At 35.6% G+C, this 24,793-nt stretch overlaps 3 protein-coding genes and 1 non-coding gene across 6 annotated transcripts; all 4 read left to right on the top strand.

Annotated features, from left to right (window-relative positions):
- The first annotated feature begins 6,615 nt into the window (after nucleotides 1–6,615).
- On the top strand, nucleotides 6,616–10,331 carry LOC133291382 (probable ubiquitin-conjugating enzyme E2 16). The gene is given in 7 exon segments (XM_061489640.1): nucleotides 6,616–6,804; nucleotides 6,925–7,028; nucleotides 7,259–7,361; nucleotides 7,461–7,524; nucleotides 9,577–9,665; nucleotides 9,952–10,005; nucleotides 10,007–10,331. Coding segments are annotated over 7 exon segments (492 nt in total). The 5' UTR covers nucleotides 6,616–6,774; the 3' UTR covers nucleotides 10,055–10,331.
- Nucleotides 10,332–14,175: 3,844 nt separating this feature from the next.
- Nucleotides 14,176–16,032, top strand: LOC133291399 (agamous-like MADS-box protein TM6). Of its 3 annotated transcripts, none has more exons than XM_061489662.1 (7): nucleotides 14,176–14,369; nucleotides 14,500–14,569; nucleotides 14,672–14,733; nucleotides 14,869–14,974; nucleotides 15,517–15,558; nucleotides 15,708–15,752; nucleotides 15,869–16,032. In XM_061489662.1, the coding sequence occupies exons 1-7, from the start codon at nucleotides 14,182–14,184 to the stop codon at nucleotides 16,025–16,027; spliced, it is 672 nt and encodes a 223-aa protein (XP_061345646.1). In that variant the 5' UTR covers nucleotides 14,176–14,181; the 3' UTR covers nucleotides 16,028–16,032. The 3 variants fall into 3 exon arrangements, with proteins under 3 accessions (XP_061345646.1, XP_061345645.1, XP_061345647.1); XM_061489661.1 differs by having other exon boundaries at nucleotides 15,866–16,032; XM_061489663.1 differs by having other exon boundaries at nucleotides 15,912–16,031.
- A 2,914-nt stretch (nucleotides 16,033–18,946) lies between these two features.
- Nucleotides 18,947–20,495, top strand: LOC133291413 (probable LRR receptor-like serine/threonine-protein kinase At4g36180). Its single transcript, XM_061489677.1, has one exon. The coding sequence runs from the start codon at nucleotides 19,212–19,214 to the stop codon at nucleotides 20,466–20,468; it is 1,257 nt and encodes a 418-aa protein (XP_061345661.1). The 5' UTR covers nucleotides 18,947–19,211; the 3' UTR covers nucleotides 20,469–20,495.
- Nucleotides 20,496–22,710: 2,215 nt separating this feature from the next.
- Nucleotides 22,711–22,781, top strand: TRNAG-GCC (transfer RNA glycine (anticodon GCC)). The gene has a single exon. It is a non-coding gene; the product is annotated as a tRNA-Gly (tRNA).
- The last annotated feature ends 2,012 nt before the right edge of the window (nucleotides 22,782–24,793 follow it).

The raw sequence follows: 24,793 nt of genomic DNA, 5'->3' as shown, positions 1-24,793 counted from the left end.
AGCATCGCATAACAAAACATCAAATACTTTTGCGTCCTCCTGCCATTGTACATCAGAAAACAGAAGCCCCAAAGGGGTGAGAAACATTTCCCAGTAGTGTGAGACAATACCAAAATGCAAAGAGCATAAGCTAGAACCCGAAATAGTTGAAATAACAAGATTTATCATATATATATATACATGCTGCCATATGCTAAACAAGATGCGTAAAATGCCAATAGTACGTTATAGCACTAATGTGCCCGTACTACCAAGCACAGTGGATTACCCTTGATGGCTTCTCAAGAAGGGATCCAACCGTGGCCTAAGCGGACTGAAGCCAACTGTCCCAAGACCTTGGTACCGAAGGTAATGCCTATATGGTGCATGCTCATCCATATGCTTAGTTTTTAAAAATGATTGTTTTGTCGCAATAGGAAATTGATGCTCGAATGCTATGCTTTGTGACGCACGCAGCAAACAAAATAAAATGTCCTAAGAGTTCTCGTCAGGCAGATTCAGAGAAGACATAACCGTACTGTTTTAAATTTAATTAATTTAAACCAGTAGCACTTTATTCACAACCGGTAAAAGTATTTTTAAATTTTAACAAGATACATTTTCTTCAAATCATCAGAGATTCGGTTCTTACAGCAAGGGGCAGATCAAAACAGAATAGAAATTTAGAAGGTTCAGCCCTTGTTTTACCTTCAAGACCGAACAGAAAGGAAGAAAGAGATGGATTCAGATTTCTGCTTGTTGCTACACCAAGTCGCTCGCACGTTTGACCACTAGGCAGCCACCAACGCCTTAGCTGGACAAACCGAGAGGAGTCTTTAATAATTTTAACGAAGTCAGGGACAAAAATATATAGCAAGAAGATACCTTACCTTCTTGAGCAGGAAGGCACGGCTGAACAGAGGGAAAAGGTATAAAGACGTTGAATCTTTGTTTCTGCTTCAAAAGGGGTTACACGGTTTCTGCAACAGAAACCCAAGAAGAGATGAAACCGTTCTTCCGTTTGAACTCCAATGATGTTGCGGTTTAGGGAAAATACAAGAAAATAGAATCAGAAGATAACTTTACAAGTTTATCTTGGTTGAGGAGAGGAAAAGAGGGAGGTTGGCTGTGAGTTGATCCACACAACCAGAGATCAAAATTTATGCCCATCACTCTGCTGATGAACGCGTGAGGGAAGAAGGAAGGGAGATAAAAAATTTATCCAATTAGAAAGCATGCATCCTGCTCTCTGTCAACCGATTGGCTGCTCCTAGAGGTGGGCAGATTTTAGGGGTTTACAAAAAGAGTTAGGCAAGGTAGGCTGAAACCCTATTTCTGATCTTTCTCCACTGCACAAGGCAGAGACGTGACTCACTAGGTGATAAGGTTGCTTTGGCCAAGAGGATTTTCATCCAATCACGTTGAGAGGAGAGGGATTTCACGCTGATTAGGTAGGAGTGGAAGGCTGGATCAGATTGGGAAGTGAATTGGGTTGGGTTGCTGCTCCAAGGCTCTTGGGTCGCAGGTCAAAACAATTGTTGTGGCCCAACATACTAACTTATGAAATCAATTTGAGATTAGCCCATCAGCAATAAGCCCCAGTGCTTTTAAATTAGGCTGACTAATACTCATCATCCTATGGGCCAGCGACCTTCTCCCCCAAACAAGGCCCAACATGCTAATTCCTCTTATATTATAATTCAGCCCATCACTAATTAAATTCATTTAATTAATTTATTGCCTCTTACTTTATTTTTAATAACTTATGGCTGCAATTCTAAATTAGCTTTCTCATGCCTAACATAATTTCTGTGACTAATTAATTTGTTTCAAGAAACTTCCTAACTCAAATTAATTTTCTCCTAATAATTATATACTCGAATCAAAGCACAAAGCACATACAAGAACATAATACCCAAAATTCTCATAGCAACATAATATATTTCCTATTTACGTGGGATGTTACAACAATCGGTTCCATACAAAAATTTTTCGAGGAAATCAGATTGGGGTGCCAAAACCACTGATTTAGTCGAGCAACCACTGATTCAATCGGTTCCACACACACACTACAAACGTAAAGTAAAAAACATAAACCCTAAATCTAATCCTCCTCCTCCTCCTCCTCAGACGTCGTCTCCTCGTCATCCTGGTCGGACACATCAGCCCCCTGCTCTGCAACATCCTCAACCTGCTGTCCAAGCTCTAGACAAGCAAGCCTATCTTCAACACCCTTGAACCGTCCCTGTATATGTCTAAACCTTTCATTCCCTTTCTGGATGTGACTCTTCCTCCATTTTTTGTGTTTCAGCGCCATTTTTTCTATTTTCTTCAGCGTGGCGTTTATGCCCTTCATGACATCACGCAATGAAAACCCACCCTCAGGCTCAGCTATCTCCTGCTGATCACCCTCATCATCATCGTCAGCATCATCCTCCACCTCGGGCTCAACCATGTCTGCAAGTGGAGCAACCATGTCAGCTTTCCAAACTTATGATTATACCTTGTGGTCTTCTTCAAGGTCACATTGCCCATGGGAACACCAAAGTGTTCCAATATCCTCTGAACAAGACAAGCAAATGGAAGTGCACCCTTGTGTTTGGCCTTATACATCATCCAACAGATGTAGTGCCTCCAGTTCACCAAAGTACCATGTCGGATAGCCCACATGATAGGAATGTCATGTTCCAACACCCTGGAATGGTTGAACGCTCGCGGAAACAGAATGTGGGTGATGACATAGTGTAGTATACGGGACTCCACAGTAAGCAACCCCACCGTATAGGCAATATGTTGCCCATGGACTCTTCTCTGCTCCTGCACGGCATCACCTCATGTATATCCTGGAAGTGTGGAGCCGCTATCTGCGTCATATTCCACAGTGTCCGCAGAATCAAAGTCATACCCCAGTAACTCCAACCATGCCGGAGCCGTCATGATGATCTCCACCCCGCAGACCCTCGACCTCAGCTCACCTTGTACATAGCTGAGGTTATGGTAGAAGGCCCGTACATGCAGCTCTGAATATGAACACGACAGCTCAGCCAAAACCCTAAGATGTGCTCCTTCCAACCACCTCACAATGTTAAAACCTTCTGCTTCAAAAAATGTTGTATCAAGTGATTTGGCCCCACATATGGGTCGGTTAGCAAAGTCACAGACAAATGAATCATGAACCACGGGGTCATGCTCGAACAAGTATCCGAATGGGAGGTCGACAAGAGCGGGCTCTTCATCTTGTGGCCTTGACGAAGACAGACGGTCTTGTCGTACCTTTTTACGTTTCTCATTTCCCACGTTATCCGATCTTCTACGCTCAGCCATGGGAACAACGGTACCTACAATGCAAGTGGAAACAATATCAATGGACAATAACCATATCAAAAAAATTTAAAATTCAATATAAAAAACTAAACCCTAACCCTAAAATAAAACATAAAACAAACCCTAAACCCAATCAAAAACAGCAACCCAAACCCTCAACCCTAACCCTAACCATAACATAAAAACATGAACCCTACCCCTAAACCCAACCTACAACAGCAACCCTAACCCTAACCCTATCCCTAAACCCTAACCCTAACCTGACCCTAACCCATCACAGGAAAACCAATCCTATACCCTAACATAAAAACAGGAACCCTAACCCTACACCCCAACCAAAACAGCAGCCCTAACCCTAACCCTAACCCATCACAGGAAAACCAATCCTATACCTTAACATAAAACAGAAACCCTTAACCTACACCCAACCAAAACAGCAGCCCTTCCCCTAACCCTAACCCTAAGCTACCACATCAACCCTAGTCAATTACCCTCACATCAAACTCAACACCCTACCCCTAACCTAAATCCACAAAACCGCAAACAACCTTCTACCATAAACAAGAAATTTAAAAAAACAGAAACCAAAGAATGGAGAAAACAAAAAAAAAATAAACCTAAAACCAAATGCAAGTCAGAAAACGTTACCTACAATGTCAATTTCGCAAGTTGTGAACCAATGATGCTTCAATCGGACCTTCAAGGGATGAGATTCGAACTTGGTTGAGGAGAGGGGTTCTTGGAGCGAAATTAGTCGACTAGGATTTGAAAATAACCCCCATTGCGAAATGGGGGGGTTTTAAAAAACCTGGTCCGCGATATTTAGTCGACTAAATAATGGCCTTAGTCGACTAAATGTGCTCGACATGTAGTCGATCAAGGTGAATATTTAGTCGACCAAAATTCGTGTTTCTTGATTTCTGAATTTTGCCCATTTAGTCGATTAAAAGTGCAACTTGATCGACTAAATGGGGGCAGGATGGTGGATAGTTCTGGGGAGGGGAAAATTGGTTATTAATTAATTAATGAGGGGCAAAAGGATTAAAAAGCCGGGATCCACTACAAAATAAAAAATATAAAAAATAAATATGGGACTCACCTTGATTTTGTTTCACGACATGAGATACGTTATCTTATGCAACATAAGATTAGTTTTACCCTTTATTAAATTATGATCATTTTTAGCGGGCAAATGACCGATGCCTCAGTGGTTTATGTATGATGTATATATAAAAAAAACTCTTCTTATTACTAATACTTATTGATATTAGAAACATTGGCCATAGAGTTTATTAGTGTTGCCGATGAGATTAATCCATCTCATAAAAAAAAATTAAGCTTATTTCCAAAAAAAAAATTAAGATAAGGGTATACATAACAACCTTCTTGGAATTTTTTTTTTTTAATTCTTGGGAACAGAAATGGATAGAATACTCATTTGGTAAAATCAATTTATTTTTTTGTTCTCGGGATGAATCTTATTAATCTTTGTACTGGAAAACAGAAAAAAAAATAAAAAAAATTCTGTATTTTTGTTCCCAGACACAAAATGAGAAATATTTGTCTCTCTCAATCACTCTCAACCACTACCATCATTACCACCGCCACCATCATCTCGACACGACCGTCACCACTATCGTCGCCGTCGTTGTTGTACCACCAGAGTCATCGTCACCATCACCACAACCACGATGTCATCGCAACCATCATTATCACCATGCCACCGTCACCACTACTACTACCACTGCCACCGCCACTACCAGCTATAGAGTCGGCAAAACGAGCTCGGCTCGATGGCGGAATAACCCGCCGGCCCACCAAATAGGGTGGGTGGGCGGGCTCATTTTTTGGCGAGTTAATGGCGGGGAGGGAGCGGGCTGAGGCGAGTAAGTGTAAAATAGGTTTGGGCCGACGGGGCGAGGCGGGCTGCCTACTTTGCCACCTCTAACCATCACCGTCACCATCACCACCACAATTATCGCAACCACTGTCGTCCCACTCCCACGCCACTGCCATTACTATCGCTACTACTACCACTACCACCACCATTACCATCGCCACCACGCCACCACCATCGCCACAACTACCACCGCCGCATCATCGCCACCGTCACCAACCACCACCACCATCGTCACCACCATGCCACCACCACTATCGCCACCATCGCCATTGTTGTAGCCATTGTCACCACCACCACGCCATCACCACCACCACACCATATGAAAAGGAAAGTGATGATCCGAAAAAAATTTATGCTTAATAAGAATTATTTTTTATTATATTATTTGTTGTGTTATCAAATACAATTCTTATTCTTAGAATAAAAATAGAACATGTTATCAAATACATTTTTTTTCTCAGAAAATATTCCGAGGCACGAAAATAGAAAATAATTGTTTCTTTTTAGAAACAGTGTCAGGGAACATAATGATTATCATGCACACCCTAAAGAACTAAAGCCCCAAAAAAATTTGATTAAGGAAACTAGGCCACATGCAAAACCCACCTATCCCATATATATATATATATATATATATATATATATATATATATATATATATATATATATAAAAGTTCATAAAGAATGAAATCACTTTCATGTTATTTTAAAAATTCTATAGAATTAAAGTTATTTTCATTATTGAAAACACACGAAGCATAAATACAAAATTGATAATTATTGGTTTACATAATTCAAATATTTCTTATTATTATCTTTAATATTTCTCCTCAAATTATGTGTATGTATTTGATTCTCTCTAGTATCATTTTTGAGAAATGTTTAAAGTCTTAATCTCTGAAATTCGTCCCGAATCGGATTAGTCGAAAAGCGATGAAACGATTGGAATATATATATATATATATAGGAAAATATTTTTCTCATGTTGCATGAGACAATCACATAAAAAAATGAGTGGGACCCACTAAGAAAAAGAGAGAAAAAAGAAAAAAAAAATGGATTCTACTCATATTTTTATGTGTTGCATGAGATAATTTATCTCATACAACATAAGAAAAATATATTTCATATATATATATATCCTCCCATTGAAGCATAGAGATAACGAATATCCAACTAACAAACTAAAAAGATAAAAAAAATATCTTGCCCAACTAACAGTGTACCTGTGACTTGTGAGGAATCCCTACAACTACAATGTATTAATCCGGGAAAAGCTATTAATATTGAAAACGATTTATTAAGTGAAACATGAAAAGTCCAATAATAATAATAATAATATATAATAAAAAACAATTATCCTTAAAGCTCATGTAATTATTATAAAATATGGTGTTGGCGTGGGGAATAATATTAAAGCTCATGAACCAACGTCGCCGATACCATTTTCCATCTCGTCAAACTCCTCTTTTTCATTATTTAATATTTATTCACTACTCACTCCTTCTCTCTCTCTTGCTTTGTTAATTATTCTGAATTCTTTCTCCTTCATCTCTCTACGCGCAAAAATCATGACTGGTTCCTCAGCTGCCGCTCGCAAGGTTAGCCCTAGCTCCTTCAATTTCGCTCCCCCTTTATAGTGTTTATCTCTCTCTTTCTCTGTCTGTGTTGGGTTTTTGCGTGTGTGTTTGTTGATTGAATTTCGATCCGTGATGTTTCAGAATCTGAGTAAGATTGCCTGCAATAGGCTCCAGAAAGAGCTTGTGGAGTGGCAGGTCAATCCCCCCTCTGGTTTCAAGCACAAAGTCACCGACAATCTCCAGAGGTATCAGATTCTTCTAATTCACCTCTTAATTTTTTTTTTACACCCCAAAATTTTCAATTTTCCCCCGTTTCACGGGTTTTATAGTAGTTGTTTGTTTGTGATGCTTTATGGGTCCTTCAAAGTCCTTTATTTTCTTTCGATTTGGTTTATTGATCCTTTTTTTGTTGCATGCCCACCATTGTACCTTTACATTGTTTTGTTTTTTTCCATTCTTTTTTTCTTTCTGGAAGGTGGGTTATTGAAGTGACAGGAGCTCCTGGGACACTTTACACCAATGAGACCTACCAGCTTCAGGTCGATTTTCCTGAGAATTACCCGATGGAAGCTCCACAGGTTCTTCTTTTACCCTTAACATATATAAATTCACCTTTCTGTAGCAAGCTCTGGTCTTCGCTGATGCTACTCTGTTCTGACTTCTCAACGGTTTTACAGGTCATATTTTTGCATCCGGCTCCACTGCATCCTCATATCTATAGCAACGGCCATATTTGTTTAGGTGTGTGTGTGTGGCTTTAATCATATTTATCTTCTATATATTTCCAGTTACTATGTCTCGTAGTCTCATCTTATGAGATATTCTGTTGGTTAATGTTTTATCCATTTTTCATTTACTTTTTTATGTTCTAGCAAAGCCTTTTATTGCAGGATTTTGGTATGTGTTGCTTTTATTTATGTTTGTTTGCATTAACTTTTATGTTTCCTTGCTTGCAGACACTGATTTTTCTGACAGTTTCTTCGTTTCTTGTAAATGGCTTCAGATTTTCCTTTGAAGTCATGATATTCAAAATTATAATTTCTTGCTAAGAATTCTTGAGAAAGAGGATGGCGATGGGTTGTTTACTTGTTTAAGCTTCTCTGATGCCTGAGAAAATAAATTTATTCCGTAATTTATTCTATATCCTCCTAACTATCTTCGTATTAATCCTCCATATTACTTAAAGAAAAAAAATTATTAAATGCAATCACATTTTTGTTTAATACTTACTATTTTAAGCAATTATGAGGATTTGTTAGGAGGATATAGAAATACTCAATTGAAAATTTAAAATAGCTTACATATAAGAAGTTAATAGACCCTTAGAAAATATATGAAGCAAGAGAATCTTGTAGCAAATGGCCTTGTTACTTGTGCAGATGTACATCTTCCTAATTCAGTATGTCCAAGATTCTAATGGGACCTCAGTATAAGTTTGAATATGCTAGGAATGTGATTTGAAGGCTGTAAGGGTAGCTAAGAAGATAGGAAAACTATGGTATACCATTTATGGGAGGAATAGAAGCAAGTTTGGGTCTCACTCTCACCCTTCTTACAAGTGCTTTTCTTGTGTGTTTCAATGCATTATGCATGCATATCATTTTTCATGTTTTTAAGTAGTTGTTAGAATTGCATGATTTGCGATTCAAATTTCGTGATTTTATATGATTTGGCAAGCTAGCAATTCACCTCATGTTATGAATTGCATATGGCTTTGATTTGTGCAATACATGCATGAATCACTGTGATTTTGTTTCACCGATACGAATCACAGATTCAGCATTTCATTGATTTTTATTTATTATTATTATTATTTGTTTTTCTGTCACCAATTCTCGTGAGAGAAAGTGAAAAGATAGAAAAGCTTAAATTGTTAAATGAAAAAGGAACTGAACGAGCGCTATTTTACACAATCACTCACTCATTCTACACACCCTATTTGGGTGTTCCATTACTTTGTTTTCTTTCTTCTAAAACAGAGGCTTCACACAGTCACTCACTCTATACAAACCTTATTTGTCTATATCATTGCTCTGTGTTGGGAAACATTGGCTTCATGCAGTCACTTTATGTGGCTCCTAAGGCTAAGAAGAAGAGGAAGAAGGATGTTACCTGAGAACAATTGTACTGTTCTTGGCAATTGTATGCTTAGTATAATTATCGTCCAATGTCCACAAACAAGGTGGGAGTAATGCACTTAGGATGAACTACCATTTAGTATGAACACGTAAAAGTATTATGACTTGTGAGTTTACTTATGACTTTTGGCAAATGATGGCATTGTGATATTATTGGAGTTTACCTTTTCCATAGTGATATGTAAAATTTAAGTATTGATTTGACACTATTGAGTATTTTGTTAATGTTTTTGTGTTGATCATGTATTTTAAGTTTTTTAATGATGCGTTTTTTAATTGCATGGTATGTTACAATTTGCATTTCAAATTGAACAAACAATTCTCGATACAATTCAAAATTTGACAACTATAGTGTATTTCAACCTTCATATTCATAGAATCATAGTTATAAATGTCTCCATTTGTCTAGGTTCTATATTTGGGCCTGAGCTGCTTCTCTTGTTTTCTCTTTCTCCCTATCTATTCTGAGAGGAATAACCTTGGAGTTCTTACTTACTGCAAGATGGTTTAGACTTTCTAAATGAATTATATGAATGTTTGACAGAGATATCCTACATCATTGTCAGGCAAATGTTCTTTTTGTCTTTCTCTCTCTTGCTGATTAGGCATATTATTTGGTGTTGAGCTGACCTTTAATATCCTGGGAATTATGCAGATATATTGTATGATTCATGGTCCCCTGCCATGACAGTTAGTTCTATTTGCATCAGCATTCTCTCAATGCTTTCAAGCTCAACTGTAAAGGTGTGAACTTAGTTACCGTGAATCTTCTGTTTTTCTTATTCTTCCCGTTGTGCTGTGATAGGATGCTGGTATTTTGGAATCATAAACATGCTTCTTTTATTGGCCATGTAGGACATATTCACATATCCTATTCTTTTAACCAATGTTTGAATAAAATTAATTTGGTAAATGATTAGAAGCCTTATTGGTTAATATTTAAGTTTCTAAATGTGAATTTAGGTGGGTCAGTGATCCAGCATCAAATGGATGTCATTTTGACTTATCTCTGAATTGATTTCTTTGGCAGCAACGCCCTGAAGATAATGACCGCTATGTAAGGAACTGCAGAAATGGCAGATCTCCCAAGGAGACAAGGTGGTGGTTCCATGATGATAAAGTATAATAGCTAGTATTCTCTAATAAGTCCACAAAACTAGAGTAGAGGATTATCCTTTTGAAACGAAAATGAAGACATGGGAAAAAGCATTTTGAGAAACGAAGATCCCTTCAAATTAAGTGGATAATAACACTTGTAAATTGGCATTGCCTGGTATTTGTAAAGGAAGAGGAAACTATGCGTCTCAAGCAACTTTGGTAACTCGCCGTGTTTAGTGTTTTTCTTTCTTAAGGATTATGTCATATATATATATATATTTATATATATCTCCAAATTGAAATATAAATTGTTACGATTCAGTCTTAGTAATGATATTTATATATATAATATATATATATATGAGGTAGGATTCTTTGACACTTCATCTGATAGTCGTTAGATAAAAAAAGATCAATGGTGTCACATGTTTATAAATCAGAGTTGTTGATCTTTTTTGATCTAACGGCTGTCAGATGAGGTGTCAAATTTTAAATTTTACACTTCATCTGAGAGTCGTTAGATCAAAAAGATCAATGGTGTCATATGCTTACAAATCAGAGTCGTTGATCTTTTTTGATTTAACAGCTCTCAGATAATGTGTCAAATTTGAAATTTGACACCGGTGTCAAAGGATCCTAACTCATATATATATATAGCTTTGATTTTTTCATGTTGTATGAGAATTGTTTTTTTATGTTGTGACTCACCTAGTGATGAACCTTACACATTCAAATAAAATTTTTGTGCATAAATCGAAAGATCATAATATGTGTAAACACTTCTCACTTAACACGAGAAGTATTTTTTCATCCATATATATAATTTTGTTTTTTTTTATAAAAATATGGAAATGAATCGTTAAAATTAATAAATTTAATTTAATAATGTGTGATATTTTGGAAGGGTGATAATTTGATGGGAATCCGCATTGGTGCCGTAGTTTTAAAAATGCAGAGGATCATCCTCATCCCTGGGTAACTTGTCCAATCTAAGCTCACATGAACATGGCCAGAATTATGTGTGAGCGTCAAATCCAGCAGACCTACCCCTAGCTTCTGTCTCTGTGCATCCTGAAATAAGGGCATTTCGAATTCGAAACCACATAAGACATAAAGGATTTCATATTATACATTAATTGTATTTGTTAAACCTTAAACAGTTATATTATACCATATATAAAAGGGTTTTCGTTTTATCCTTTAACATAACACAACAAACTTTCCTACACTCACAACATTTTGTGGGGCTCATACTTTTTAAAACAAAAAAATAAATAAAAAATTAAAGCACGCAAAATGAATCTCTGTAACATTACACAATCATTTTTCCTACAACATAACTCTTATAAAACTATATTTAAACCATGTTATAGATGAATCGATGATAGGTTGATTGATTAATTTAGAAACACAGTGTAAGAAGCAGCTTTGAACCAATGGAGAATTGATAATGACAAGCATGTGATGACTGAGCTGAGAAGCAGCGATGGGCCAGGATTGTAGATTTTGGATTAGAGAAAGATGGGACGGGTCTATGCTACCAAACAACGTTAATATCTTCGAACTTTCTCTATCACATTGCCGTGCCTCGATATTGATGAGTGATTCAATTTGTAAGTAGTAGTACAATGCTAGCTATATCCGCAAATGTAATCACTCCATATGCTGACACGAGTATTCGCTGCAGGACGTACGTGCCTATTTGCTTTCAACATCAATTAGTGCATGCTGATTGATAGCTATTAATCCATCAGAGGCCTGTCCTGTCATTGTATTTATTAATTAAAACTTCGAATGTTGTTATTAACTGTAACTTAAACCTTAGTTTATCTCGAACAGTGACCAAAGTGTCAATATTTACCAATTTTTTTACCTAAATGTCACACGAACAGTCTTATTTCTCAATCTGTCATGGAGGCAAGTTCGTTACCCGGTGTAGCGAACTTGGTTTGCTCACGTGTTACATTTCTAGTGGATAACAAGTAACAAATTTTTTTTAAAAAAAGTTTGAAGGTCGTTACATAGGGTAGCAAACTTGGTTAAAACCAAGTTCGTTACCCCGTGTAGCGAACTTAGTGTCCACTAGAAACGTGACACGTCAGCAAACCGAGTTCACTACACCGGGTAGTAAACTCGCCCCCGTGTCAGATTGAGAAATAAGACTGTTCGCGTGGCATTTAGATAAAAAAATTAATGAACATTGGCATTTTGGTGACTGTTCTAGTTTATCTCATTTAGACTATTTTGTTCTATGATCCATTCCCAGATTAAAATTAGGAAAAATGGTTTCTGCATTTAAGTTGTGTTCTTTTAATTGCTTATAATTATTTATCTTGAATAGTATATAATTATATTATTGAAATTAATTTTTTTTCTCTCTTTTGAAACTATTGATTGGCTTGAAAAATAAAAATAAAAAACATAATTTTAATATTATAACTATGTATTTTTTAAAATATATAATTATAATCAGCTAAAACGACATAATTTGTGTTCTTTAAAATAATAAAAAAATTCCCTTAAAATAAACATGAAAGACACGGATAATAACATTTGTGTTTAATAAGAGCAAGTTGGTTATCAGGTGTGTGTCTGTTCTATCATTGGTGAGTTATTCTTAATTTCTACCTTCACCCTTGAAAATGAACTAAAACTCTGTGTGCATGTCTTTGTGTCTTGATCCTGCAACATTAATACTTTGTTTCATCTTTGGTTTTTAATTTCTCTGATCATTGTAAACTACCAAACTTCTTACATAATCCATGCTCCTTCCAAATTGAAATTCCATTTTAGCAACTCAAAAAACCAAAAAAAAAAAAAGTGGACACACTGTTCATTGAACAAGATTGGCCTATGTATACTGTTTTCTGTTATACGATTCGTAAATCTGAAGTTCCCAGTTAACCTAACACTACTTGAGGGGGGAAAGTTAATTACTGTTCTTTTCCTTTCATATAATATCATTCTATTTCCATGATTTCTCGGATGAATAAACATGGATTTGATATTTTGTGATATCGTGTATGGAGTTAAATAAGACTTCCTGTGGACTGACTCGTAATGACTTAAATAAAGCAAGCAAGACGCTAGCAGGTTTATTTCAGGAAATGAGTAATGACAAACAACGCAAATAGCCATCAAGCATGAGAGAACTCAATGCAGGAAAATTTTGCTATTAGTTGAAGGGGATGATTAGAAGTACACTAGGTTATACTATGTAATTCCGGGAGTATATAGTATAATTTGTAAAAATTTGTGAATGAATCATTTCTCTTAGTTTATATATATATATATATACTCTTGATTGAAGTATGATCGGTCATACACTCTTAATTAAAGTACGATCGGTCATATTTTGTGTAATTTGTAAGAGTTTGTAAACAAAAAGTTTATAAATATAACATTTATATATATATATATATAAAATATTAACCTCATGTGATAGGAGACAACAAGTCTCTCCTACACATGCACTCAAAAAGATATGGGTCCCACTTTAATTTTTTTCTCTTTTCCTATACAATGGGATCCACATAAAATTGTGAGTGCAACATGAGATATCATTTGATATCTCATGTTGCATAAGAAAATATAATCTCATACATATATATATATATTTAACACATCCAGTTTATATAAAAGTTTAAGGTTTAGGTAGATTGTATTAGGTTATGTGTTAAATTTTTATTTGTATAAAAAGAACTTAACATTGTAGGTTTAATTAAGTAAGAAAACAATGAATGTTATTTAAGATTCATCCATGGTCTAATAAATAAAAGTATGAAGTGGTCGCTGGCTATTAATTAGAGGTAGCCAGCTGTCCAATAATAATAATGCTTGGCTTTGCTTTTCACACAGTTTCACCAATTTATAATTTATTCGCAGTTACACTCCAACCCTACTTTTCCTTTGGCAGCATGGCTTTCCTATTTTAGAAACACTCTTCACTCATCCACCCTAGCTACTCACGCTCCTCCTTTTTCTTTGTTGTGTGTGTGTATGAGTTACTACTCACTGCACTCTCTTTGGCTTTATTATTAGCTTTGCTATCTTCCACTCTCTCTCTCTATCTATATCTCTTGTCTATTAATATTGCTGTTTGGAAAGGGAAGGAAGCGAAAGATCAAGAGTAGTAGCTAGCTTGTGATCGATCTAGCTCGAGATGGGTCGTGGGAAGATTGAGATAAAATTGATTGAGAACCCCACGAACAGGCAGGTCACCTACTCCAAGCGAAGGAATGGTATCTTCAAGAAAGCTCATGAACTCAGTGTTCTTTGTGATGCTAAGGTTTCACTCATCATGTTCTCCAAAAACAACAAGATGCACGAATACATCAGCCCTGGCCTTACGTGCTTATCCTACTCTTCTCTCTCTCTCTCTCTCTCTCTCTCTCTCGGCAATAATATTTAGGAGCTTGTTCTTTGTGTTTTTTATTTTTATTTATTTGTTGATACCCATTTGTTGTGACTTATGAACCAGGACAAAGAAGGTAATTGATCAGTATCAGAAGACTTTGGGGGATATCGATCTGTGGCGTTCTCATCATGAGGTTAATCGAGCACTGATCTTTCTCTCTTATTCTTAATTATGGGTGTTTGTATTTGTGTTTGTGTTTTGTTGTTATTTTTCTTATGTGCATTCATGGTTGCAGAAAATGCTTGAAAACTTGAAGAAACTGAAAGATATTAACAATAAACTCAGAAGACAGATCAGGTAAATATAAAACAAAATCGGGGATGCAACTAGTTAATATTTTTACCTTTTTTTTTTTAAACACTTCTATGCACACGCACGTACTATTTTGGTACCCATGATGAAAGCTCATTGGAGAAGTTATGATTTCAAAAGGCATAGGATAGGTGAGGGTTTCGATATGGACGATATGAGCTTCCAGCAACTGCGTAGTCTTGAAGAAGATATGGTGTCTTCTATTGGGAAAATACGCGAACGAAAGGTATAATCTTTTCTAAAGTTATTGTTTTTGAAAATTGGTACTTCTTTCCCGTTTCATGGTTTTTCTTGAGTTCTGTAATATCCTATTTCTTCATCCTTTCTACAAGAACCATAAGCTAGTCTTAATTTCGGTCTTCAAGTAACTCCAAAAATAAGTTTAATTTACTAACTATTCTCCTTCCTTATTATTTTCTCTTGCAGTATCCTTTTTTTGTTTTCTTTTCCTCTTGTTTCTTTCTAAGAAAAAGGAATTAAAGAGGTTAAAGTTAAGTCTGGGATTCTTGAATATTTTTTAAAGGGTTTTATAAGACTTATGTTGTAGTAGGAGTGATTGTGTAATGTTATAGAGATTCGTTTTACGTGCGTTAATTTTCTTTTTTTCTTCAAAAAGTGTGAGTCCACAAAATATTGTGTGTGTAGGAAAAATGCAAACCCCTTTTTTAAAACCAAATTTTAAGATAGATTGCTGATTTATATAGCTGCATGATCTCCTTTAGGCTTTAAGCTGATAATCTTATGTTTTTCATTCATCCTTTTTCACAGTTCCATGTGATCAAAACTCGTACTGATACCTGTAGGAAAAAGGTCAGCAATTATTATAATGAATCGCTCAATTCTATTAGCATGATTATTAATTGTTTCTTTTCTTATTTATGGTCTAGTTTTTTTCTTGCACTTGTTAATCTTATGAACCAGTGTTCTTTTACAACTTTTTGGCAATAACATATATACAGGTTAGAAGCTTGGAGCAGATGAACGGAAATCTCCTGCTTGAACTTGTAAGAACTTTTCTTTTTAAATTCATGTTCAGGAAAGTTGCATCTTCTTTTGATTGTAAATCAATATAGTGGAGGAAATGATTTCGTTCCATCTTTGTCAACGGAATATTAAGAAGGAAAAGTGTGTGATCCATCCACAATTTCTTTTGCACGATGAAGGAGACGAATTGGCCAACGGTGCCTCCAACCTGTATGCATTCTGTCAGCACCATACTCATCTAAATCTTCCCCACCATGGAGAAGGGTTTAAAATTGATGATCTGCGCCTGGCTTGAGTGGCACCAAAGTCGTATCAAATTTGCTTGAATTAGAAATGTAAATTAGTCAGCTAGCGCTTGTTATTTAAGCTTTTGTACTATCTTAATGGACCTATATTATGCCCAAAGTTGGTTCCAACCTCTCTATCTGGGTAGAGAATTAGCTAGCTCTTATATATATAGTATTTGGCAAGAGTGTGGTTTGAAAAACAGAACAACCGACTATGATGTACTGTGTACTATTTGTTACTAAAAGTTTATATTGGGTGAGTATGTTATATTCATTGCTTAATTAGTTGCTTAGGTAAGATCATTTTACTTGCATAAACTTGATGCATATAATTAACGTGAGTTCACAGCCAAATAAAGTATTAATACGTCATTAATACAGCAGTCACCAGAACATTGATTTCACAAAATTAAACGATATATCAATATTTTATATATAAACTTGGTGCAATAAGTTAGATTTGTGAAGTTTATGCAAGAATTTTTTTTATAGCTAAGTTTTCACAAGCAACAAAAAGAGAAGTTTGCAATCAAGGACAGGAATTGAATTGAATATCTAGTCCCGGTGGTACTTTCCAATGAATAAGGATTGAACTCTTTATCTTAGAGAAAGAAATATATATGTACCTCATGTTGTGTAGCTTTCGGTTGTGTGTGTGTGATAGACTAAATTCAAGCGTGTGAAGTATCAAAACCCCTGATTTGCTAACTTAAAATTAAAGAGATTTTTCTAGAGATGGTACCCGTGACTAGAGGTAAAAATTGCATATAGTGAGAGAAAAGAAAAAAGAACATGAAGTTATTAATATTAACTAAGAGTGAGATTTTGAAAATAGAATTTAGAGTACGGCAAAGAGTTTGGAAACCCCAAGAAAAGGGAAGGAACATAACAGTAATAAAGAATGCGGGTGAAGATTACTGAAAATCAATGGGCCATCGCTGTAGGATGCAGTGAAGCAATGGACATATATAGCTTCTCCGTGTGCAATTCGGGTGTTTTGAGAACTTGAGGATGTTGGTGTGTGTGTGTGTGTGTAAGAGAGAGAGAGAGAGAGAGAGAGAGAGAAGAGACCAGTCCAGTCCATCTGGTAAACTATAAAACCCAATGAAGATTATGTTAGACCAAACCTAAATGGGTGAAGGATTGACTATCCAGTCCCCAGTTCTCAAATATAGAAAACTGTTACATCTTATTTAAGTAACAGGGTAACACATGCAGGTGTCCCTCAATAATTGAGTTGAAAAACTGGTTAAGTATAGGACAGGCCTTGGCCCTATTATTCAATCTGGGCCCATTCATTTATTAATGTGCTTAAAAATTTAGAATCCTACCTCATTCCTTTAACAAGAGATAAATTTTAAATTTCCATAAAATTCACATTGAAAATTTTAGTTTTGGTATAAGAATTTTTTAAATTTTTATGAGAAAATGAGATTATTAGGTAAAATTTTGAATAACAATCCCACAAAATAATATCACCAAATAAGTGATATTATTGAATTCTCATCTGGTGGTGATAAAATTTTATATAATTTATAGGACGTAAATAAACCTGCTTTAAAGCTTTAATCCTGGACCCGCCCCGAATCGGATTAGTTATAAAACAATGAACCGATTGAAATATTTTTAAAAAAATAAATAAACCTGCTTTAATGTTTTCATGACTAAAATAACATGTCTTGTTAAAGCTCTAGCCATGATACTTTATTCACAATTTTTTTCTATACTATATTAGTTTGAATTACGATAAAATACTTTCAAGTGCTGTGTTTTGACTTTTTTTGTAGCATATCAATTTTTTTTTTTCAAAAATTCATTAAATGTTAGTTTTGTAAAATCAGTAAACCGCACACATTCTTACTAATCATTAACAATCAATCAAACATGAAAAAAATTTGAGCCAATAGTTCTATGAAATTCACTTTCCTAACATATTCACAGGTTGTAATTTTCAGGAACACATTTTTGTTTCCTCTCTCAAACTCCCCTAAGAGCTGTCGGCTTAACGATTCAACTCATCATCTCATTATTCTAGACTTGATAAAATGGTTAAGAATTAAGATGGCGTGTTCAATGCCATACATAATTATAAAACATTATAATATTGAAACCACGAGATACAATATGTGAAACCAGATTTAATTATTAAAGTGTACCATAAATATATTAATGATAAGTGTGAAGTTTAAGTAAAATTTACAACTTAAAAATAAGTTAGTTAGGTTTTCAATTGTTGTTGACCTAGCAATCATTATTCTGATAATGACTTTTGCCAAATGTATGACTTTCGACGACACCTTAATCATCGACGATCGATCAGATACATATATACATAAGAGTTTTTTTCTAGCAATGGTGTGATAAGTTGGTTGGAAGCACCAATAGAGATTATTTATGTAAAAGATAGGTGGCCCCAAATTTTAAAGTTTGTTAGCCATAATAGAAATGTCTAAACACAAATCACTAACCTCTAACATTGGGACCCGATGCCCAAACAACTTCGCAACAACTGCCATCGCAAAAGATGCCACATTGCCTGGCATTTGATTCTGCAATCTCCACCAACCCTATATAGTTTCTTCTAACTTAAGACTACCTAAGCTACTAAGGTATAATGTATCGGATTTTCCATTAATACGCATCTTTTAATTATCACATTCCCAAGGGCGATTTAGGAATGTTGGATAAGAAGCAGCAAGAAGGATCCGTAACGGCTAGCCATCAGAGAAGAATACTTGAGAAAAAAAAAAAGTACAGCTAAACAAAATTCATTTCTCAACACACACACAGATGTCAGTATATAAGTAGCCAATGTGTCGTTACGAGGACCCAACACTGTACGAACCCTCAAAGGGAGGGTTTTGCCTTTCTTCTTTCTCTAAACAAACAAACACCCAAAAAAATAAAAATCTCATTTTCAAAGAGATTGCTGCATCGGATAAGCGTCTTAGATCTGCCCGTGAAGCCACTCATCAAAAAAATCTCTGACTCCTGTGAGTGGGGAAAGAGAGCTACGCTACGCATCATAAAAGTTACCTTTGCTCCACTTTCCCTTCTTTCACTCTGTACTCTTTTCTTCCATCACCATCAATGTTCTCTTTCTGATTCCACATCCAGCGGTCCTGATTTATTATTACCCCGCTAACTTGGGTTCAATATACATCATTCTTGAGAGAACAGTGAAAATTGCAAATGGGGTCTCTCTCTTTTTCTCTGTTTGTGACCATTGCAGCAGCTTCGGGATTGTTATTCGGAGCAGAATCAAAGACATATTGGGGAGATGCTGAGGTTCTGAAGGAGCTGAAGAATGGCCTGGACCCTCGTTCCGTGACTCCAGGTTCATGCGTGAGCTCGTGGGATTTCACGGTCGACCCATGCGACAACCTTTTGGGCGAGAAATTCACGTGCGGTTTCAGGTGCGACGTTGTCGTGTCGGGGCTGAGCCGAGTCACGGAACTCAGTCTCGACCAGGCGGGTTACTCCGGGTCACTTCCCTTCACTTTGAACCTTCCTTATCTCGAAACACTCGATGTCTCAAACAACAACTTCTCAGGCAACATTCCTGAGTCTTTATCAAACTTAACTCGTCTCCGTCGACTCGGTTTGTCGACGAACTCGTTCTCCGGCGAGATACCCGATTCCGTTGGGTCACTCTCCAACCTTGAAGAGCTATACCTCGATAACAACAACCTACAAGGAACAATCCCAGCCAGTTTCAACGGCCTCGTGAGCTTGAAAAGACTCGAACTTCAATCCAACAAGCTCAATGGGCACCTTCCCGAATTGGGTTCCCTCATAAACCTTAATTACCTCGACCTCAGCAACAATGCAATCACAGGATCATTACCAACTTCACTACCCGTTTCCTTAGTTCAGATCTCAACGAGGAACAACAACTTAAGCGGTGCCTTAACATCTGAAAGCTTCAAGAATTTGATGTACTTGGAGGTAGTGGATTTCAGTTCCAACCAATTCAGTGATTCAGTTCCTTCTATTCTGTTTGAGCTTCCATCTCTGCAGCAATTGACACTGTCCTTCAACCAATTCTCATGGATCGAAGTGCCCTCTTACACCCAAAGCGAGCTCATAGCGGTTGATCTGAGCAACAACCAGCTTCAAGGGGTTTTGCCCACGTTTTTAGCACTGATGCCAAAGCTTTCATCTTTGTCCTTAGAGAACAACGAGTTCACTGGTCTGATACCCATTCATTATGCATTGAAGACAGTTTTTCCCGAAATTGGGATCTCTCCATTCGGTAGGCTTTTATTGGGGGGCAATTACTTGTTTGGAGGGATACCCCGTCCTCTGTTAGTGCTCAAACCTGATTCTGCAAATGTGAGCTTAGTTGATAACTGCTTGTATAGGTGCCCTCATATTTTCTTTTTCTGCCAAGGTGGACAACAGAAGTCATTGGCAGAATGTAAGGGATTTAGCCCTCTCATCCCTTAGATCATCATCATCATAAATGGTTTGATTTCTAGGCGATCTTTGTAAAATTCTTGTTTTCTGTTTCTTCACTCTCTCTTTTTATTTTTTTATTTCTGATTTTGGATTTTAATTGAGGATGTGATATCTTGTCTTTAAATACAAAACAATCATGAAACGGAAATTCAGATTGTGTCTGAGGGTCAATGTTAATTAAGATGATCAAATGTAGATTTTGTGTCTCTATTCTGACGTTGCAACCATGTGACAATAGGGGATGGGAAACCCACGTTTGGACCATTACGAAGATTATTAGGTCTGGACCACTGTCAGAGATGCATCATGATTGATGGCCACTTTCTTGGGCAAATGCCTTGGGTTTTACTTTTTCCTAATTATGGTTTTAATGCATCATTAGTCAGCTTGACCCAAAACAATTTTGATCAAGGCCCAAATAGTGTGATAATTTAGTCAAATGAAATTACATTTTCTTCAACTTAAGGTATTATTAATTATTTTGAAAAAAAACAATACTTATTTGAAACAGAGAAAAAGTATTAGTTACATTTACATGACATGTCAAACTAATTAAATGGTGTAACGACGCATTATGTGATTCAAGTCTAAAATAATTTTATTCTTATACTATATTAAAATTAAATTCATCCCGAAAAAGCTCCTTGCAAATAGAAAGATATAATTAAAGTAACTGAAAAAAAAAATTAAAAAAAAAAAAGAGCTGTGATGCCAGAAGACCTATATAGTGCATTTCGTTTTTATTTAAAACTCCAAAACCATAAGAAATATATTTCTGCCCAAACCATGGTTTGAGAGTTTCCAAATAAAAAACCACACATGCAGCTGCTAGTCATACAATTAAGGTTGAGGACCAGCCCACAACTTGCTAGGATGCAATATTCACAGGTCTTGGATTTGTCATTCAATCCACTAGTATAACACAAAATATCCAACTCGTATCCATATCAGCTTCCGGGCTAATCTTAAATTGTGTGGTGTGGACCGCCACTTACAGAATAAAGATTTTTATTTTTTTCTTTTAACTCCCTTCTTCTCTAAAACCTGACAGTGTAAGGAAGACTTGTTTTCATTAGAAGACCTGGGCTCCGTTCGCTTATACATTATGAGCCTGTTTGGATCCTCTTATTTTTAAGCTAGAAGCTACTTATAAGCTAAAGCTAAAAAAAAGAGCTTAAAAAAATAAGCTAAAAGCTGTTTGGAAATTACATAAAAGTTTTAGCTTAAAAATTACTTAAAAGCACATATTTCAAGAAAATTATCTCTTTCTATCTTTATCACTCTTTATTTTAAAAAAAAGCACACAATTCAAGAAAAACAGATAAGAGCTTAAAAAAAAGCTCCTCCTAGGAGCTTTTAATTTTCAGCTTTTTTCTTCATTATAAAAAAAAGAGCTTTTCGTTATAAGAGCTTTTCCCAAAACATGTTTGGCCTAGCTTATGCTTATAAGTAGCTTGTAGCTTAAAAAAAAGAGGATCCAAACAGGCACTATATATACCCACGATAAGCCATTAGACATTGGCCTAATAGTAGCATCAAACCATCGCCTCCCCAGGCCCAAATCCCTGAAAATTCGAGATGCAAAGCCCAGCTTCTCATGTACCTCTGTCCTAAACCAAAAAAATATCCATCTAAAGTCCTATGCAATCCATTTGAAGATCAATGACAATTAGTGTCACGATCCCAATAACTTAATGGCGTAATGTATTTGAAATGGATAAAATTATATATGTAAATAGGCTGGGCTGGATTAGCTTAAATACATTAAGTTTGTGTTAAATTTTAGGTTTGACTTAGTCTGTTAGCATATATAAACTCAAATTATAGTCTGTCCTAACCTATATTTAAAAAATAAAAGTTTTGTTTTAGGCCTGATAACTTGTTTGAACCTATTAGGCTATTAGGTATCCAATAATTTAAAATTTTAATTAAAATAATATTATTTTATTATTCAAAATTATTTAAAAAAATTTACATAAAATAAATAATATAATATAGATCACCATGTAAGTTTATAGGTCCATCCGGCATATAAAAAAAAAGTGTATGACCTGCTTTTTAAAAAGAATTTTTTTTAGACCTAAGCTTATTCTATTTGATTATATATAATAGGCCGAGTTTGGCCTGACTTAACGTAAGCTAAACCATAGGCTCGCGGGCTCATTTTCAACCCTAGTTGAAATATACATTTATTTTATAACAAAAGAAGTGCAGAGACACTTTTGTAAAAGCACCAGTGGTCTAGTGGTAGAATAGTACCCTGCCACGGTACAGACCCGGGTTCGATTCCCGGCTGGTGCATTTACCTTTTTATAATCTCGTTTCTCAAAGAAAAATAATTGCCACTCAGATAGCTGAAGATTTAAATATGACTCTCTGTTTTTTCTTGAAGTAATTAGTCACTGAGCTGTGCTTTCAATCCAATACAATGAATCACAGGTGTCAGGAAATTTTACATCTCATGCGTTATTATTGTGAAACCTAAATATTCCAAGGTGTGCTATTTGCAAACTTTCCCAGACGAAATCTTCCAACGGAGGTAACACCTAAACTGAGATTAGACCCTGTGTGTATGTCATTTAATACATACAGCAAGTACTATATTACTAGTGTTGCGTATATATAATATAACCTCTATAACCAACTCAGTGGTTTCCCATTCTTTCTAATCCTCTAATTAACAGCACCCCAAGGATAGGAAGTTGCTCGAATGAAACATGAATTGATCGTGTGGTGATACACTGATACTACAATCTAATGACCTTCGATTAAATTTCGTAAGTACTCAATAACTTCCAATAATTTACTCTCATAATTTATTCCTTACTCAAACTACATTTTTATATGAATAGTATGAACAAGAAAGAAAGAAAGAAAAAATTGTAGACGATTATTCGAGTCAAATCGAATAAGACCATACTCAAGAATTCTAAAATGCAATTTCTACCGAAGGTATGCTTTATATCATCCAAGGATTTAAATCTTAGTTGACATCACCTAATGCAGCCACATCATTCTGTAGATCATATTGGCCACAAGCCCATATCTCTCTCTACAAAGTAACTGCAATCACAATTTCAAAGAGATTCGAAAATTATTAGAACATAAATTAGCTTTTGATAAAAGCTAAAAATAGCTTATACATATTATTTTTACGAGAAGTTTAAATATTTTCATACATGATCTGCCTCACATTTCGGATTAGTTTTTTATAACTGACTCAAAGAGTTAAAATTTGTGAAAATATCAGAAGAAATCAATTCGCTTCAAAGAAATAATTAGAGTTAAGTTAACTCTAATAAAAAAAGAAAGAAAAAAAAAGGCGCTTTTGCAAATTGTGCTGGGATAAGGTTAGGTGGTTTGCACTTTGGAATTGCTCGAGTGCGTGTCACACACAAACACGAACGTTTTTGGACCCTTATGCTTGCTCCTTTACCCTTTATATTCACGGACCATTTGCATGCTCTGTAGTGTTGTGTCTCGTTTGAATGCATTCTATAACTGCGTAAGAGTAACTCCCCTCTCTGTTTCTCTTAATTTGCTTTTCTGTTATTGCAGTGCAGGGAACCAACGAAACTTGGTTTGTAAAATTTGACTAGCCTCATGGTGGGGACCAACCCATATTGATATATAATCGTGACGCACACATGTGATATGTCCAACGATAACCACTATCGAGACCAATTCATGAAAAATTAAATATTGAGTTACTTCAAGTATTAATCATGACTATTGACTGGCTAGTAGCTACTGCACTAGAAGCACGACTCACATATATACCCAAGCAAATTTCTATCGTTTCTAAAACTCTCTAGTTTTTCAGTTTTTAAATCTTACTAATTTTTCTATACCTTTAATATAAATTTTTAAATTATATACTTATTGAGAATAAATATAAAGAAAGAAAAAATCTTTATTCTTATCAAAATACATAAACTAAAAATCTCAACATGCCGTAAATTAGATAGTTATAATGTGTGGTTTTAGCACATATATCACAACAAGGAAGAGCAAACAGAGGATGAACAGACAAAGAAACCTTCACCCCTATGACCTTTTCTCATTTCATGCGGACGTAGCATGCTAGCTAAGAGGGAAAATTAGTAAGAATATAACAATTGTTGGAATGTTGAAACCATGAAAGTTTAACGAAGAAACTTTGATTTTTCACTTCCGCATGAATCGCAATTTCAATCCTAATTCATGTTTACAATTTTTAAATTCAAGAATAAACAAACAGGATGGTAAAAGGAACAAACTCCTCCCATTCATAACTCCAAAGGTAGGTTTGGTTTTGACAAACTTCCGAATTG

This window comes from Gastrolobium bilobum, unplaced genomic scaffold, assembly GCF_033153095.1.
Source record: "Gastrolobium bilobum isolate Gb01-03AN ecotype WA unplaced genomic scaffold, APGP_CSIRO_Gbil_v1 utg12132, whole genome shotgun sequence".
NCBI classification, from domain to species: Eukaryota; Viridiplantae; Streptophyta; class Magnoliopsida; order Fabales; family Fabaceae; genus Gastrolobium; species Gastrolobium bilobum.
This window is presented reverse-complemented; position numbering and strand designations above follow the sequence as displayed.

What these genes read in the sequence shown, in the direction of transcription:
- LOC133291399 (XM_061489661.1), top strand. Translation starts at nt 14,182, where the DNA reads ATGGGTCGTGGGAAGATTGAGATAAAATTGATTGAGAACCCCACGAAC. An exon ending in TACATCAGCCCTGGCCTTAC is followed by an intron (nt 14,370 to 14,499) that starts GTGCTTATCCTA and finishes CTTATGAACCAG; the next exon opens with GACAAAGAAGGTAATTGATC. An exon ending in AAACTCAGAAGACAGATCAG is followed by an intron (nt 14,734 to 14,868) that starts GTAAATATAAAA and finishes TGATTTCAAAAG; the next exon opens with GCATAGGATAGGTGAGGGTT.
- LOC133291413 (XM_061489677.1), top strand. Translation starts at nt 19,212, where the DNA reads ATGGGGTCTCTCTCTTTTTCTCTGTTTGTGACCATTGCAGCAGCTTCG.